The sequence below is a fragment of the Cnephaeus nilssonii genome (assembly GCF_951640355.1).
Source record: "Cnephaeus nilssonii genome assembly, chromosome: 11".
In the NCBI taxonomy this organism is placed as follows: Eukaryota; Metazoa; Chordata; class Mammalia; order Chiroptera; family Vespertilionidae; genus Cnephaeus; species Cnephaeus nilssonii.
The window spans coordinates 45515548-45534233 of NC_137082.1; the positions used below are offsets into that span (position 1 = coordinate 45515548).

General features: G+C 39.8%; 1 protein-coding gene across 1 annotated transcript; it reads right to left on the reverse strand.

Moving 5' to 3' along the window:
- Positions 1-2972: 2972 nt before the first annotated feature.
- On the reverse strand, positions 2973-12005 carry SERPINB3 (serpin family B member 3; the record flags this gene model as incomplete). The annotated part of the gene is made up of 8 exons (XM_079783339.1): positions 11988-12005; positions 11210-11400; positions 10601-10657; positions 9207-9335; positions 8771-8888; positions 7285-7427; positions 5019-5174; positions 2973-3377 (listed from the first exon to the last, which is right to left on the reverse strand). The coding sequence occupies exons 2-8, from the start codon at positions 11372-11374 to the stop codon at positions 2973-2975; spliced, it is 1173 nt and encodes a 390-aa protein (XP_079639465.1). The 5' UTR covers positions 11375-11400; positions 11988-12005.
- Between the last annotated feature and the right edge of the window lie 6681 nt (positions 12006-18686).

The window sequence follows — 18686 nt, forward strand, 5'->3', positions numbered from 1 at the left end:
CATCATTGATGTTTCTATCTCTCTCTCCCTTCCTCTCTGTAAAATCAATAAAAATGTATTTTTTTAAAAAAAGAGTGACAAGTCTGGAGTCAGGAAGCTAGAGTATCTACCCCAGCTCTGCCCTGACCTAACTGTGATCTCAAGGATGGCAATTAATTTTGTTGCAATTATTTTTATTTTATTGCTTAAATATAGAGAATTGTAAAAAGGATCTCTACTAATACTTCTAACATTACATTGGTGACTACTCTTTATGAAATAGTCCACTATATCTAATTTTAATGGAAAATAATCCAGACATACAGAGGGAATTAAGGTCAACCACTTTAATAACAAAAGCAAATTTTGTTCATGTTCATTTCTAAATCCTCCTCCTATGTGCCAGCTTCAGGGTCAGACAAACAGAATATAAATCTGGGCTTTGGAAATAGTTTTATGGGGTACGGTAGTTAAGTTCACCTTTCTGAGCTTCCATTTCTTCATTTTAAAAATTGGTTTTATAAGAGTTTCTACTTTATTGAGCTGTTGTGAGGATAAACAGACTATGTGCTTATTAAAGAAACTGTAACAGGGTATGCACCCAGTTGATGTTGCCTGCCATTTTCCTTGTCATTACCATCACATCACCACTATCACTACCCTCATCATTATCATTATCAACATCACCAATAATAGCATCCTTTAACTTCGCTTGGAAACCAAATCATGGCCATCCTGTCCTTAGCCACCATATTAAAATCTGAGGTCTTATTTCATCAGTTCTAAAATATTAGTGGATTCCAGGTTAGAGAGGCATTTTTCTCAATGTTTGATTTATACTTCGATGTCCGTATTTGGAAGCCAGTGTTCCAGGAAGCTGTACACCAATGTGTCTATTAAGCCCATCAAACATGCTCAAAAGTTCCGACTCACTAAGCTTACTCCAGCTAATCCCTGGGATTTGACAATATTTAGTTCTGATCCTATATTTGTTATGCATTCTGCATCTCCAAGCAAATTTTCTCTCATTGCCACACCCCAAACTTTTCACTACAAGAGGTGTGGGCAGAATAACTGGTTCTAAAATTAACATCCTTTTCATGCCTTTCTCTGGGGGTCAGCATAAAGTTCCAGTACCTCTCTGAGCATTGGTCTAACTGCCGTATTTATGTAGATGTGTATTTGGAGGGGGAGGTAATGAGATAGAAAGGGTGACCTTCTTGGCAACACCGTTTGTGCAATCCGGGACATGCTTTCTTAGTCTCCATTGAATAAGAGTTCAATGCTGTGATGGGCTTCATCAGCCCTGGGATGCAGAGCTCCAGGTTGCTCTGCAGTAGCTGCCTTGGTATTGCTTTCAAGGTCATTGATGTGCAACCCCTGGAATAAACATGACTGCAGGGAGTTGAAATGCAGACATCTCTCTACTTGTCATGTGTAATTTATCTTGAATGAACTTCACTTGAGTCTGATCACTAACTTAGAGTATATTAAAAAAATAGAAGCTTTTAAAAAATTATAGTTAGACATAAAATATAAGTTAAAAAGTCCTTGTTAGAAAGGAAACAAATGTATTCTTAGTCTCCAATGAAGCATGAATCTTCTTAGGCAATATTTTGAGTGTTTTTGGTTTCCAACCATTAGGGTACATAATTATCAGGAACAGAGATTATACAGCCTTAGATGCTAATATTCTAAAAGACTAGGGCCTGGCCCTGGGTTTCTATGCTCTGGGATGGCCCTACCCTCTGGGGAATGACACACACAGCCACTTAGGAGGGCAGAACCTTTAGTGAGTTCTGGTTTCTGGGTCTACTACAAAATGTCTTCCTGAATTTCTGAGTTTGCCTCATTTATGAGATCCTTAGGTTTTGTGGATTTCTAGTTTTCTGACTGCCCACTAGCTATTTTCTGACTGATTTTAGGTGCTTACATGTGTATATTACATTCATACTGTTACTGTATTTCCAGACCTTGAATGCACCCTTGACCATCAATCTTAGGGCATTTTGTTCCAAGTGTTGGCCTGCTTGTGTGTTGAATTTGGTTCCTCTATTCTGGCCATCAGGATGCTAGATTTGTTTATTTATTTTTGTCATCTGATATCTGAGAACCTGTTGCCTTAGCCAGCATGGAACATAGCAGGTGCAGAATAATTGTTAAATGACTTTATCCTACACTACTCACAGTGAGGCAATCTTGGATTTTTATAATGTCCTTTATAATATAAATACAAATGAGTTCTTATAGAAGAACTATTAGGCTCCTCAGTGACTTAAAGGGATTGAGTCAATCATTCATTCATTTGTCACATAGTTGCTGACCCCTGTGTGTGCTCCAGGAGTACAACATAGGTAATTCTGACAGAGCCCCATTCTGATGGAGCCGACAAGATTAAACATTGAGGGTTTTTCCCAACAGAGGATAATCTCGTTTCATAAGGGAAGAAGGTATTTATCCTTTCATTTCAACATCGGCAGTTTGTGAGACTTGGCTTTCATCTTTGACTAAGGAAAAGCAACAAGAAATATGAACAAATCCCCATTTTATTGATAATGTATTTCATAAAATCAAAAATGTAGACATGTAAGGAAAAAATAGCACACGATATAATTTTTAGTAGACAATGAACACAATTTAACATTGGATTGAAATGTTACAGCAGATGTAAATAAATTTCAATAAATGTAGGTATAAGGCTAATACATTTGAATAGTAGATATATTTTTGAAGCAGCAAATATAGCATTTCACATTTAGATGGTAGAGTGTTGAAATATCCTCTTACCTTTCCTTGAATATTTTATCCCAAAGGTAGGATTATCATGGGGAAAGAATCTACATGTGTTTGTAGAAAGAGAGAGACAAACATGCTCTTTCGCCCATTACATTCTTAGTGATGACTATGAGATTGGAAAGGAAAGCTAAAGAGAACCCAGTTCTTGCAATCAACTCTGTCACCCTCCCCTTAACGCAGCAGCATGCTAATTGCATCTAAGGGGACAAGACTCTGCCAAAGAAGAGAATGCTGTTGGTCTTGTTGTGCTTGATGAGGAACAGGAAAGGGTGATCACAATGGAACATTTCATAAATTGGTGCTGATGTGACAGAAATTACTGCGCCGGTAGCAGCTGCAGCCTCTGTACCCTCCTCTGTCACCTCCACAAAGGACTTGTGTAGGACTTTAGATAGCACGAGTCCCCGGCTCCCTGTCATGCCTGAGAAGTCGGCATCCTGTGGACTGAAGGCGTCCACCATCCCCAGGGCTGTCATCGTGTCCTGGAGGTCATAGCTCTCTTCCACTTTGAACCGAGGTAACTGCACATGCACATGTCTCATGCTCATATTCTGTGAGCTCGTACACTCTATTAATTTCTCCACAGTGAGTTTGTCTTCAAGCTATAACAATGGGAAAAATAACCAATGACATGATTCTCAGTGGACATTGAACACAATTGTACATTGATTTAAAAATGTTCCAGCCAATATAAATACAGGAGATTCAGTTATATATATTTTATAATATATAGTAATACATAAGTACATATTACATATGATAAACCAAATCTTCTGTATTATATATAAAACAATAGAACCATTAAATAAAATTATTTTGTAAAAGATGAATTATATATCTCCATTTTTAACTGCCTGTCCACTGCATGTTTACATTTTAAATAGTTCTCTTCTAGTAAATGTTTTTTTGTACATAAATTTTTTACAATTTATAGCATCCAACTTATTTTTATACTTTTTTGTTTTGTTGCTTGACCTATTTGTAAACATTTCCATATAGCTACATATTTCTTTAATCAAGTTTTAATTGTTATGTACTGCCATTAAATTGATAGTCAATGTATATATCTTTTCATAATTAATATTTTTAAAGTATTTACTGTGTGTCAGCCCCTAAGCTAAACTATTGCCAATAAAAAGCAACTATTGCCAATACAAAGCCCCTAAGCTAAACTATTGCCAATACAAAACTATTGTTCCTTGTTTTGAAATGTTCATTACTTTTAGGCACTTTGGTCCAAAAGCTTTTGTCTTGCTTAGACTAATTAGCAGGGGATAAATTCCAGGACTGGGGCTCCTAATGTCATTGATAAGGAGGACTGCTGAGTGGGAGGAAAGAGATAGTAAAGGCTATCCACATATCCCACCAGACTACTTTCCTGGAGACTTCCCCTGCCAATATTTTTTTTTATTAAGGTATTATATGTGTACATATCCACAGTATATATTTTTATTGTAGTAAGCCCACTGCAACTCCAGCAGCATCCTTGACTATTATAGGAATTGCAGATGCCATTTTTGGAATGTCCTCAATATGTCAGGTATTGTTATTGGTATTTTTTACACATTATCTTTAATCATTATAACAATGCTAAGAGGAAATTTTCTCTTTTTTTCTCTCTCACAGGAATGAGAGTCCAAATGACTTTGAGCTCTTAGGGATAGATTACTTCTAAACTGAAAAGTGAAAATCAAGATAAATCTATTTGTCTACTGTCCACAAACCCACTGTGAGTCAGTATGCAAAATGGTACCTAATGGTGCTTTAATTTGCTTGCTTGTGTTTATGGGTGAACCTGCGTATATTTTTCCATGTATCACCTACATCAAAGTCTTAGGGTTTTGATCTTCAAGTGAATAAACTGGAATATATCTGAGGTTCCTATGGTTGCAAAATAGTCCATGTGTGTGCCAAGGTATATGTATTTTTCCTGAACTGACATTCATGGTTTTATCAAAATGTTAATGGGACCTGTGATCCTAAAAACTTCTATATATTTTTCCATATCACTCACACATGATACTTAAGATATTATTTATTTTTTGGAACATGACAGAATGCTAGGTTCTCCTTAACACCTCTCCTTCAGGCTGTATGCAGAGAAGAGACAAAGTATCTATTCTTGAACCCCTTCAGACATCACCCATGGGCTGTGAGCACCGCTTCCATAAATAGCCCACACAAGCATTGTACTACAAGGAAATTGGACAATAGAAAGAAAAATTGGAGATACAAGGTTTTACCTGCTGAAGACCATCAATTTCATTTGGCAGCAACAGCACCATGCTCAGATCTTTGCCTTTGTATGGTATTTCAAGGATCTTGGCTTGCATGTCCTCCAGGGAGGTGAACTTGAACATATTGCTTTGTTTCATCATCTGCACAAATTTGCTTGTATCCTGCAGTAAATTAGTGTGGCAAACAAATGCCAAGGGAGGCATAAATTAAAAAAAATAATCCTACCTTATAATAGAGAAACATGCAAATTGACCGCACCTCCGCTATGCCCACGATTGGGCCGGCGGGAGGCTGGGGGGCGGGACTCCGGGTGGCCTATCCAGCCGTTGAGAAGATCAAGATGGCGGCACCCAGTCCTCTTAGTTCCGGGGGTCCCTGGGGCAATTGGCACCCTGGGGGGGGCGTGGCCGGACCCATCCAGCAGCTCCTGGGGGTCCCTGGGGCGATCGGCACCCCGGGGGGGCGTGGCCGGGCCCATGCAGCCGCTCCCGGGGGTGCCTGGGGCGATCGGCACCCCGGGGGGCGTGGCTGGGCCCATGCAGCTGCTCCGGGGGGGGGGGGGTTCCTGGGGCCATCGGCACCCCGGGGGGGTGTGGCCGGGCGCATCCAGCCGCTCCCGGGGTTCTGAGGCGGGGGTTGAGGGGTGGTGCCACCTCAGTGGAGGGGTGCTGCATTGCAGGGTACTGGACTGACTGATGTGATTCAGAGAAGCTCCCAATGCTAATGGGCCTTGCTCAGGCGGCCTTCACACTTCAGAGGCAGTGACTCCTGCTCCTGCCTTGACCCAAAAGCAAGCTCGCTACACCCTGCCCCATAGCAGAGCATGCCTAGGCAGTGAGTGGGAAGCCTTCCACCTGCTTTGGAGAAGGGGGGGGCAGTAAAGAATGGGGGGAGAGGAAAGAATGTGGAGCATCCACAATGAAGAGGTGCTTGAGAAAGAGGCTCGGAAGCCTGACTGGAAGGTTTGTTCTGTTTGCTGGGCCGCTGCCCCTTAGGAAGCGCAAAGAGCATGGCTCTGAGGGCTTCCTGTGTGCTAAGTCAAGTTCCACAGCCAACTGGAATTGGCCTCAGTTTCCTGGTCTGTAAAATGGATGAAGTGTGTCCCAGTGCCTTCACTGAGCTTTGATGGCCAATTGAGATACTATATAAAGAAAATGAGGGAAGAAGTGAGAAAGAAAAGGAAGGACAAGCAACACGAAAGAAAGACGGAAAGGAACCTGTAAACCCATTGTCACTTAAATAGGGAATATAGTCAATAGTGTTGTAATGATGGTATGATGCCAGGTGGGTACTAGAAATATCGGGGAACACTTTGTAAAGTATATGATTGTCTAACCACTATTCTGTAACTAATATAAAACCTGAAACCAATACAAAATAATGTTGAATGTAAAGAAATGAAAATTGGAGTGAAATTTTTATAAATTTCAAAGTTTAAATAAAAGCTGTAAAGGAAGGAAGGGGAGAATAAAAAGTGTTTTTCATTTTGCCACTTCATTAAAAAGACAGTTGTCTTTATATGGTGCTTTTATACTTTTCTAAGTCATTATCTCATTTTAATTTCCGGGCAACTTAAAGACAAGATAAGTATTCCCTCCACTATTCAAAATAAGGAAATCTTGGTGTCTGGTCCTAATGATTCAATCGTCAAGCCCTTATTGTAAAGCAGGGTTAGTAAAATTTTCTGTGCAGGGTCATATCTATACTAATAAAAGTCATGGGGGTGATCAGGCCAGCAGGGGAGGGTATTTGGGGGCAATCAGGCCTGCAGAGGAGCAGTTAGGGGGCAATCAGGCCAGCAAGGGAGCAGTTAGGGGGCAATCAGGCAGGTAGGTGAGCGGTTAGGAGCCAGTGGTCCCGGATTGTGAGAGGGATGTCCAACTGCAGGCTTAGGCCCGATTCCACAGGGATCGTGCCTAAACCTGCAGTTGGACATCCCCCGAGGGGTCCCATATTAGAGAGGGTGCAAGCTGGGCTGAGGGAAACCCACCCCAGTGCACGAATTTCATGCACCGGGCCTCTAGTAAAAAATAATATTATTGAGATAGCAAGCACATCCTCTTTCTAAGAGATAATCTGGGACATTTATGAATTAGAGAGAAGAGTTTCTTTAAGGGTTCCTAACTAAATAAACTAAAAAATAAAATAAGAAAGTGCAGCTGTGAGAAATTCTATTCTCTACCTGCAGTTGTACATTAATCAAATATGTGTTGAAATGGAACATTCTATGTCTAGCTACATTGCATTATATAAGTAAATAATAGACAATACCTTGTTCAGCCAAAATTCCCCCTGCTTAGTTCTTTTTGGATCAAATCTTTCATCCCACTGCCCCTTGAAATAGATGGCATTCACCAGAACCAGAATGGTGGTGCTGTCAAGCGAGCCTTCGGGAAAGAGATTCTTGATTTTTTCTGCAAAAGAAAGAAAAACAAAGGTCTGTCATGAAAGGTACAAGTGGTTTGTCTGGAAGATACTTTGAAAATTAAAGTGATCATTAGTTATTCGTACAAGTCACCACTTTAGTGATTCCATGACCAAATAGTTGACAAGGTGCAACCTTTCTCATAGCACCAGCCTGATGGAGTTACCCCCATGGAAAAGTCACCCCTTCTTATGATTAGGAAGGTGCTCAGGTTCTCTGAGGGTGACTTCGGTCATCTCACACTGAATACTGATGAACTAATTTCATCTACTCTTTCAACAAATGCATTTCCTCCCTCTGTGCCTCCCTCCCTCCTGGCCTTCCCTTCTCCTTCCTCCCTCTGTTCTTTTCTCCACCTTTCCATTCTCTTCTTTTCTTTCTTTCTTTCTTTCTTTCTTTCTTTCTTTCTTTCTTTCTTTCTTTCTTTCTTTCTTCCTTCCTTCCTTCCTTCCTTCCTTCCTTCCTTCCTTTCTTTCTTTCTTTCTTTCTTTCTTTCTTTCTTTCTTTCTTTCTTTCTTTCTTTCTTTCTTTCTTTCTTCCTTCCTTCCTTCCTTCCTTCCTTCCTTCCTTCCTTCTTTCTTTCTTTCTTTCTTTCTTTCTTTCTTTCTTTCTTTCTTTCTTTCTTTCTTTCTTTCTTTCTTTCCTTCTTCCTTTCTTTCTTTCTCTTTTCTTTCAAATTTAGGCTCATGACTCAGGGGAAATAGGGCCTGAATGTTCTTTAGAGCCAATGTCACGAGCTCTATAATCTGAAGCACAAGCTCTATGTGGTCAGCTGCCATTCCCTGGGGTGTCCTCTTCATTCCACACTTTGAATTGCTGTTGGTTTAGTTTGGACTGCAGCGGGGAGGGAGAATATGGCTCATAGGATGGAGACTTTGTTGAACTCTGTGCTGTGGTGGGGGAAGAAGCTGTGGGGATGGCCAAGTGGGGCAGGCAGGTGGCAAGAAGAGGGGATTTACAGGAAAGTTGTTTGTTTCCCAGTTAACAAAGGGTAAGGGATCCCTTTCTCATCTTTGCGCTTAGGGATCATAATCCAGAAGTTAAGTCTCTGATTTAAAGTAAAAGATGTGAACCCAAGATGGGGTCTGAGCAGAGAGTTGGGGTCCACAAAGATGACATCAGTCTCCAGCTGCATTTTCATGATCCCTCTTGGGCTCCCCTTGTTTCTGTCCACATTTACTTGGACCATGCCACCATCTGCAGTGCCCTCCCCCAGACTCTCTTTGGACTCCTCTCACTCCCTTGTCCTGGTACCTCACGCAGTGTTAGCACAAGTTCATGCACAGCGGGGACTCAGGGTGATTTTTCATGGGTGACCCTCTCATACTGTACCATTCGTTTGGCTTTCCACCCAGGAATTAATCATCTTTCGGTTTTCTTCTGCAGCATTTACAAAATCAGCAGATTCCACACGGGCTAAGTAGAATTTCTTAACATTATCCAGGTATTCCTTTGATGTGGGAAGGCAGAAAGGAGGAATTAAGAGTAATTTATCAGTAACTATGTATTTCCAAGTTAAATTATGTTTTATCATGACCAAATATAGTACATCAGCTCATCCCTAAACCCACACTTCACTGGTGGGTTGTCAGGCTCAGAGACACTCCAGTGGACAGAACTGTGGTGAGGGATCCTGATTGACATACCATGAATAAATGATCCCCAGGTGGGTCAGCCAAGCTCTTGTGACTCAATTTCCCCAATTTGGTCACTGAGGATAGAGGACCCAGGAGGCAGGCAACAGGTGTGGCAGACCCGTGAAACTCACCTGAAGAAATTGAAACTTCTTTTCCCCATAGAGCCGGTTGGCAAGGCTTAGCTTATAGGCATCAGTGGGTTTATTTAGCTCAGTCAGAAGCTTTTGAAATTGCTGGTGCACGTTTCCCGACTTTTCAACCTTCAAACATCAAAAGTGAGCTCGCTGAATTCTCTGTCATGTAAATACTAAATCATGTACTTAAGTCTGTTAGATCTATATGTAACATTTGGCAACTCTATAGATGACTTTTGTTGTTATTCTCTAGTATTTGGTGTATTTTACCTCAAATATTCTTCATAATCCTTCCATTGAATCTTCCAGAATTGTTTTTCTTTCTGCTCTAACATACTCCAGTCTTTTCTCCTGTGAACTACAGGGGCAGCACCATTTCACTATTGGGCTGTCTTTTGATTGGTTCAGTGGTTAAGCTTAACTCTTCAGCTAAACTTAAGCTCCTTAAGGACTAGACTGTATGTCATTTCTAACAGCCACCAATGGTATGAGAATGTTGAACTTGTATGTTTTAATATTCTGTGACACAAAGCCTTGTTATACTCCTTGGCAGTATTATTCCTAAGACCCATGGGCTATGATCTATGCCTTTTACTCCTAATGGTCATACTTGAAGAGTGGGAACAGTGTGTGCCTGGTACATTACTAAGGGCTTTACATCTGTATCTCTAAGTCTTTAGTTTAATTCAAATGAAAACAGGAGGCTCAGAGAGTTAAACAACTGCCCCAAGTAGACAATGTCACAGAGCCAATTTTTGAAACTAGGCCTGCCTGAATCAGAGCCTCCCACTTGCTAGCTCAGAGTTTTGGACTATTAAGGCTATAAACCCTATATCTCATACAATCATTTCCCAAAATATATTTAGATGTATGCTTATTTTTCTTAATCCATTTGTGAGTTAATTAAAATTATATGATTTAGCAATGTTATTAAGATTACTAGAATTATTATTATTATTATTCTATAATAGTAATAACACATTATTTTTATCAAGGTTCCACCACTGTTGCAATGTTTTGAATATATAATCATGAATAGAGGCAGATATTTTATTTCCCCTAGTTTATAGGGATTAGGTTACTGTGGCTCAGAGCAGTTGTATTTTGCCCACGGTCACAACGTGTGAATAGGAGAGCAGAAATTTGAAGCTAGCTTTTTGGTTCTAGTAGCCATGCTCTTAGTCACAATGCTGATCTCCTCTTAGGAAAACAAAAATATGAAATAAATAAGTATGTAATATGAAATACAAAACAACTCTGTCTGTCTAATCTATTTTGCCTAAGATTTCCCTAAAAAATGGACTTTTCACAGTTTATGTGAAATTCTCAGTTCACAAGGACCCTCTTGGATTTTTGATGCTCCCTCTAGACCCAAGTGCTGTGTGACTCACCTGAGCTGTTGTGGCTCCTCCTTTTGTGTTCTCTATGACCTCATTAAAGTGAAGAGCCTAGAAGAGACAGGAAGTGGAACAAGAAAACTTTACTCAAAGACCTGTCTATAGCAGAGGACATTAAGAGAAAAAAACACAAAAAAAGAATGGAAGGACAAAAGTAAACCTAACATCCCCCCCCCCCAAACAAAACAAAATAAAACAAAACAAAAAAACCCAAACCAAAGCAAAACAAAGAATAAAGAACACTTTAGTAAGAGTTTGCTCCTTGAGAAAACACAGCCAAGCTGGGTTGTAACCAACCACTTCAAAGAATCCAATTCATATTCATTCATTGCTGAGGACACATGTGATAATGTTTCCCATGGATTTAAGTCAATGCATCACTTCTACCAATAATTCTCCATTTAAGCCTCTGGTTGGTGGGCAATGGTAAGGGTTCATTCAAGCTCCTAGAGGAAGTCTAGGCATATGGAAGCAGTTGGGCCAGTCATGTGAATACTTGCTTCTCCTGTGCTATCCATGGGGACAGCCAGCTGTGATCATTTGCATACACACCAACAAAGGGATCAGCCCAAACTAGTCAAAGTAAAGAAAGCTGACACCTACCTTCTGAATTTCTGATGCAGTGTGTTTTTGGGACCCTAAGTAAAGCATGGCTAAGGCTGATGTGATACTTAATGGGGAATAGAAGATATTTTCCTTCGTTGATTTTCTGAACAGTTGGAACAGATCATATGCAAAGCGGGTATTTGCTTCACTGAGTGAATTCATGGTGTCGTCGGTATGATCTGGAACTCCTTGAAAAGCAGCAGATTTATTATATAATGACTTTAACAAACAGAAGGTTACTGTATAATCAATTTTTCTTAAAGAAACAACTTGTATTTGGGTTTTAGGATTCTGGCAACTCAAGTGTTTCTTGTTTTTTACTTTTCAAGCCTTCTATAGAGTACATGTATTAATTACATAATTAGAAGACAAGTACAATTATTATTTTAAGAGTTTTATGAGAAAGTAAGAGAACATCTTTATCTTTCCTTTGTAACTGGCTAGACTAGGTCTGTGTAGAAAAGACTTTATAACAGATGCCAAGACCATGGTCCATGTGGATAACATCCAGCCAGCTTTCCTGAGGCATCTCTGCCTTTTCCTTCAAGGCTATGTAGTTGCCTCTCTCCACAAGTGCTCCTAAGAGAGTTGTTCTTTACTAGGAAATACATTTGATAAAGGAAAAATCAAGCTGAAGAAGTATTTGAATTTTGCCCTGACAGAATAAGTAAAATCCCCTCATACAGAAAACAATGCATGCATGATAGAAAACACATAATTGCTATTATTACCCAAAGGATTCATGTTGTTAAGTGGAAGCAGCTGAATCACTTACCTGTGTTCCTGGAGGAAGCAGGTGGTCAGGGAGCCTGTGAGTCTATGTGTGGTGAATGGTGAGATCCTAAATATATACCTCTCCTGCCCCGCCTTCCTATAGTTGCAACTTCAAGTAATTCAACATTTGATTTCTCAACCCTTACCCGCAGGGGCATGAAATATTTATTGGTAAAGACATGAAAGCTGCCATATTACTCTACCTTTTCCCCCTTTACTGCAATTGTGGCCATCATTGGGCCATAAGGCATGCATGCAGTTGCCTTACTAATATCAATGAGAATAAAGTTAAAATCCAAGATTCCTCATATTCCTCCAGCTACAACCACCCACAACTAACACTTAAAAAAATATTTCTCCTCTTTGACAGTGAATTGTCTTTCAGGTCCACTTCAAACACCAAGCAACCAAAAACTTACATTTGCAAATTGAAGTTGTGAAAGGGCTTGTGCATCTTACCACTTCCCTTAGTGGTTATACCGCATAACCAGGAAAACAGCTTGACTTCTGACCAGGTGTTGAACAATATGGGGAGGACAGGAATCATCAACAGTTGATACAAATGACCATTTGCATGGCAGCATTTTGCGTGGCAGCATTCTAACTATGAAATAAAAATAAATCGTTTGAGCAGCCAGGATCATGACACTTCTCTGTCACTCTGCCCTTTAGTATGCCAGCTTCAGATCATGGGCTGGAGAATAGAGTTAATGGCCTGTAAGAAAAACTGAGAAAAAGGTGTTCATTGAAAGCCATGGTCAATTTTAGTACCATCGGAGCCTTAGTCTCTTAGTGTGCATGGTGTTCCTTGAGGCAGAATAGTATTAAAACGTGTTGATGTTTATGAGCTGGGATATATATTTGCTCACTTATGACTTTAATAACCTATTGAGGCAGATCTCTTTGTTATACCCATTTCACAGAAGATAGAACTGAGGCATGGAGCAGTTGAACAGAAGCCCAGGTTTTTATAGGTGATGACCTGCACAGGTGAGATATCCAGACAGATAACCTGGCTCAGGAACTGTACTTGTATCCACTATCCACACTATAGTAGGCAGACTCTGGGCTAAAACAAGGCATTTCCTTGTCTTTCAATGAAGAGAACTCTTTTCTTCAGCACTCACAATAAAGAAAGTAACTTCACACAGAATCCAAAGGGGCAGACATGGGTCAAATACTAAGCCCCCAACCTTTCATCTGGGCTTGATAGTCACCAGGAGAGGAGGCAGGGCTTTCAGTCACCCTTTTAGGGCTCCATCCAGAGGTAACCATGAACAATGTGTGGGGACTGGAATGGGGTGACCTCCTCTGAGCTCAGAGAGAGAATCAAATCATGCCTAACCTTCCCATCCCTCAAACAACTCTGTCCAGCTGGGGTTTAGTAGAAATAAATGACCTTGAGAGGGAAGGAAACTGAAAACAAGGTGTTTTTCCCCAGAGTACACTGTACCTGAGGCATGGCAGTGGCCAGGGAGAGAGCTGGCATTCCAAGCTTCTAGCTCCTAGGGGTAGGGATATTTGTCCTGTGGACCGACTTTTTAATTGAGATTTAATTCATATACCATAAGGTTCACCTTTAAAATATGTACAAGTCACTGTTTTTTAGTATATTCACAAGGTTGTAGAACCAACACCATAATGTAATTCCAGAATTATTTTTCACTTTTCAAAGAAACCCCAAACACAGTTCTTCCTTCTTCCCAAATCTGAGTGGGGCGAGAGGGGGTTGTAGATAGCGAAGTTTTGATTAACTAAGGCATAAGTCCAATTCTATATAGTAAAAGGCTAACATGCAAATTGTCCCCTCCACCGGGAGTTCCAACGGGAGTCCAACCGGGAGTTTGGCCAGCTGGCCAACCACCCGCAGCCCCTCCCCCAAGCTGGCCTGGCCTGATCTGCCCTGATTGGGGTGGGCCAGCAGACCCCACCTGTGCATGAATTTGTGCACCGGGCTTCTAGTGATAGAAGAAAACAACTAGAAATAAGACCCAGGATGGAAAAAAAAAATTACAAACATGAGGAATAAGAGTTCTCAGTCAAGGTTGTATCATAGACCATTGTCATCAGATAGGGCATAAATTCTTGGAGCAGGAGAAGGATGGGTTTATTTGGGCTCAAAAAGAAATCGACCTGACTCCCATGGGACAGAAGCAAGTAGCTCAGCCTGGACATGGAAGAAGAACTAGTGTGATGAGGTAGGATGAATTGGCCTTCCAGGAAACTTCTGAGGCTGAATTCTGAGACTAAGCTACCAAGATCCCTCACACAGAAGTTGGGTTTGAGGAAAAAGTAGTAATTGATAAGAACCAGCAGTTTGCTTAAATATAGAGTTTGGGTTAGCTCAAATAAGCAGACATTTCATTCTCTTCCCCCCCCCCCCACTCCCCCAATTGACAGGATTATGACATCTTGATCATAGTGTCACTGAAGACTCAGCAATTCTCAGAAGTTTTGCATATGAATACTTGTCAACTTATGTCTTTGGGTATTTTCTGAATATACACTGACATCATTGGTTCCAGGAATCCGGGAACCCAATGAAACTCAAGAGGAAATTAAGTTTCAGGAACTATCCTTCTATTACTAGTGTCTTTACAGGTTGGTTAAGAAATATTTCCTAGCTTATCCTGAACCTCACTTCCCTGTGAAGGGCATGATGATTTGACAGCATTGTTAAGTTGTAAATTATAGGGGACATTCTCTCTTTCTTTTTTTTAAACCAAGAATGTTGTTGTACCTGTTTACAGGACAACTGGTTAGTGGAGAAGATTCTTCAAGCTTAGAATAATAGAATGCCTGGTTAGCACAGTTCCAGAGCAGGGGCTTATTGGCAAGGGAGGTTTGCAAGGTTCCATAACTTTTGGGAAGCCAAGTTTCCGAGTCCATTCAATCATCATATACTTCCCATCTTATAACCTCTGAAACCAGCCTCTGTATTCCTGGAAATAATCCTGCCCTTAATTTGCATCTCCCAGACTTGCAGAAGTTATCATTTCCTTGAGTCTTCTGGTGACCCAAGTCTAATAATATCTACTCCCACACTTACTAGTAATGATCCGTTATTGCAAGAGAAACTCCTATTTTTGAAATTGTCCCAGTGATGTCTTCTTTACGCTATGAGGGTTACTTGAGACAACATGGTAACTAATTGTACTCTATGTAAAAAAAATTGTTCTTGAAATTTAGAGCATTAAATTGAATACTTGGTCAATACTTATTCTGATTTACAATATCATTCTTATGATGCTTATCTTTTAAAAAGTATTTAAAAAAATTTCTGAAATACTAGATTTCTGCCATAGTAATTAAGATAATTCAGAAATGTAGATAGGAAAGTGTGAGAAGGGACTCTGCCTCCACTCTCAAATAGGACTGCTGTCATAAGGTACACAGATGGGCTTACTATGACTGAAATTTATTCTCTCACACTTCTGGAAGTTAGACGTCTAAAATCAAGGTGTGCTTAGGCCCACATTACCTCTGAAGGCTCTGGGAGAACACTTCCTTGTGTCTTCCAACTTCTGGAGGTTCTTAGTGTTCCTTGGCATGTGCATTTAGCCTCTGTTGCTGTCTTCACATGACATTTCTGCGTGTCTCTTCTCTTCTTACAAGGGTAATAGTCATTGGATTAGGAGCCACCCTGATCCAGTGCGATCATATCTTAACTAATTATGTCTATGACCTTTTTCCAAATAAGGTCACACTTTGAGATTCTGCATTTCTGAGAGATACTATTCAACCCACTATAATCAGCATTCCCATTGGCCAAACTAATCACTTTAAACAGTTTCAGGAGAAACATCCAGCTATTTATTATTAAATAAGATATATATTTGTATCCATATAATCATGAATAAGCCTGAATAGCCCAGACACTGGGAGATCCATGAACACCAGAATGTACTTCTTCATGTTTATCTATTGAGGGTGATGGGGACAAGATGGTCAGTACTAGCACTGCCAATTATCTTGGGGCAGCACATGGGCAGACCATGACGCTTGCAGTAGGTGGAACATTCCGTGGCATGGTATAGAGTGACTGAGGTAATGTCTCCTGTGTTGTTTATCCACTCTAGACCTCATGAAATGAGCTCAGAGTAAGCTGCACCCTAGTTTCTCCATTGTTTTTTTGGGAGGGTGGGGTGGAGGTTGGTCACTTCTGGTGGCAGCAGTTGAGAGACCATAGAAGTAAAGTCCTAGTTTCAAGGGCAAAGATTAAAAGGACAATATATGAAATTGGCATATAGCCCTTCCCAAGGCCTTAAAGGAGGACTAGTTCCAAAGGCAAGATGTGCTTAATGATGGACAACTTCTGACCCAGCCCCCTCAGTTAGATGGTGTGGGGTGTGTGTGTGTGTGTGTGTGTGTGTGTGTGTGTGTGTGTATGATTAGGCAGAAAGAGAGGGAGGTGGGGGAGAAAAACAATAAGAGTGGGGAGTCAGGGAGGAAAAGAAACACAGAGAGGGAAATAAGGAGAGAAGGAGAGAGTGAAACAGAGAGAGAAAGAGATACTGTGAGACAGCATAGAAGGAAGACAGAGACAGGGAGACAGAGAAAGAGAGAATGATGCCACTGAAGTGGATGGCATGTCATGGAATCACTACAGCTGACTGTATCTGGGAGCAGAGAGTCTTGCTCTAACCCAAATGCCTTCTAAAAAGTGGTCTTCAAATTAGAGTAATCTTAAAGGTGTTCACAGAAGCTCTTCTGTTGTATGAAAATTTCTAAATATCAAAGGCATGTGTTCTCTTCTCCAAAATTTATCTGCCTGAAAATGAACTGTGTTCACAGTAGTAGGTTTCCCAATTCTCCCACGTTTCACAAAAGAAAGGCAAACTTGTCACCTGCCTCAAATCTCACACCAGTGAGATGCCCAGGAGTAACAGGCAAAATCTCATTGGGTCAATCAAGATGCTCTATGCCTTAGGGCTTCCTGCTTTCCTATTTTATAGGCAATCCTGGAAACTGAAGAACGGAATATCAGAGGAAAGTATTTTAGCGCAGATTGACTGACTTGTTCTGAATAAGAATATATAAAAATTAAGGCAGCAGTGGTTGGAGTAAAGATAAATTTTCAATAACAACACAGCATCTTTGAAGCTTAGATGACTGTCGAGATTATATTCTTCTGAAGACAGAGCAGAAAAACATCTACAAGAGCTACTAAACACTAAATATGATTTTTATACCCATGAATTTACACGTGAGGAAATTTTTTCTGCCATTCCTGATACTTATTGCAGGCACAAGAAAATGCAATACTAACTGGCATGTTTTACTGGGTTATATATTTTCAAGATACATTTGATAAAACTTAAGGATAAAACCTATGAAATTTATTTCAGATTTTCCATGCATTCATCAATTAAAACATAAAGTTGATTTCATCAAATCTCATCATGAATATTTTCTCCTATGAAAGTTACTTTTCATTTTATTTCATCTCTCAAAATGAAGAATGGTTCAATCTTCTATAAACAAAGTCCAAGATTCTGTGTTAGATAAAGAACCCGTGAATTTTTAGCAGTATACATTTTTACCTTATATTAAAAAACAGAGAAAAAATTTTTAATGATTAATCTCATTAAGAGATGCTGCTCCAATAAAAAACATTAGCTTTTGTGCTTAATAACTGTCAAAATTTTAATGTATTTATTAAATTTTTCAATTTTATACTAAAAATAAATGTAGCAATAACTCAATCTAAAAGAGACCTTTTAAACATTTAGAGCAATATGTTCATGAAAAATACAAACATTTCATATTTTAAATTTATATAAATCTTTTCATTGTTGAGAAGGATCACAAAGTTATCAGTAAGAGATTCTAAAATCTAAAAATATTTAACTAGAATAAAATTCTTTGAAGGCAGTGGAATGGAAATATAATTTTCATGTAAAAAGGAATGATGTAAAATATTCAAAAGTAAAAGGGATTGTTCATGTATTTTAAAAATGGATGATATCATTCACAATATATGTAAAGTGAACCATCATGCTGTATGCCTTAAATGTATACAGTGATGTAGGTCAATTATTTCTCAGTAAAACTGGAAAAACATTTTGAAAAGGATGATAGTGGGTATCATATGGGCAGACTCCATTGGATGCTTTTAAAAGAGTGATGTAACAGTTTTATTTTAAAAGAGCAATGTTCGTAACAGGACATAAATTGTACCCTTTCCAACTATTTATATTATTTAGATGTCATCAAAAAATATGTCAGGATTTAACAAGAAGTTATGAGTTGTTTTTGAGCAAAAGGTTTGCAGGGCCCAGACCCAGGCCATGGTGGAGCTGTGTGCTAACAAGTTCAGCACATTCCAGGCCAAACCTCTAGTGACATCATGTGGCAATGGCTGCAACAGCAACTCGTTAGTACACGCTTCATAGGGACAAAATCCATTTCTGACTTTTTCTCTTTAAAACAAGGGCTGACCATTTCTTGTCACACACCAACTGGGTAAACACCCTGGGTTCTGAAAGTTATTAAGGGAGGGAGGATCCAGGCAGAGAGAATGACATCATTAGAGACAGGACGTGGCTGGATGACATTTCATCGGATTATGAACTGGAATGTGGTATTTCTATCAACAAACAAGAACCCTGGCCCAAATGGCTTCACTGGTGAATTCTACTGGATTAAAAGTTTAACATCAATCCTTATGAAACTTTTCCAAAAAATTGAAGAGGAGGGA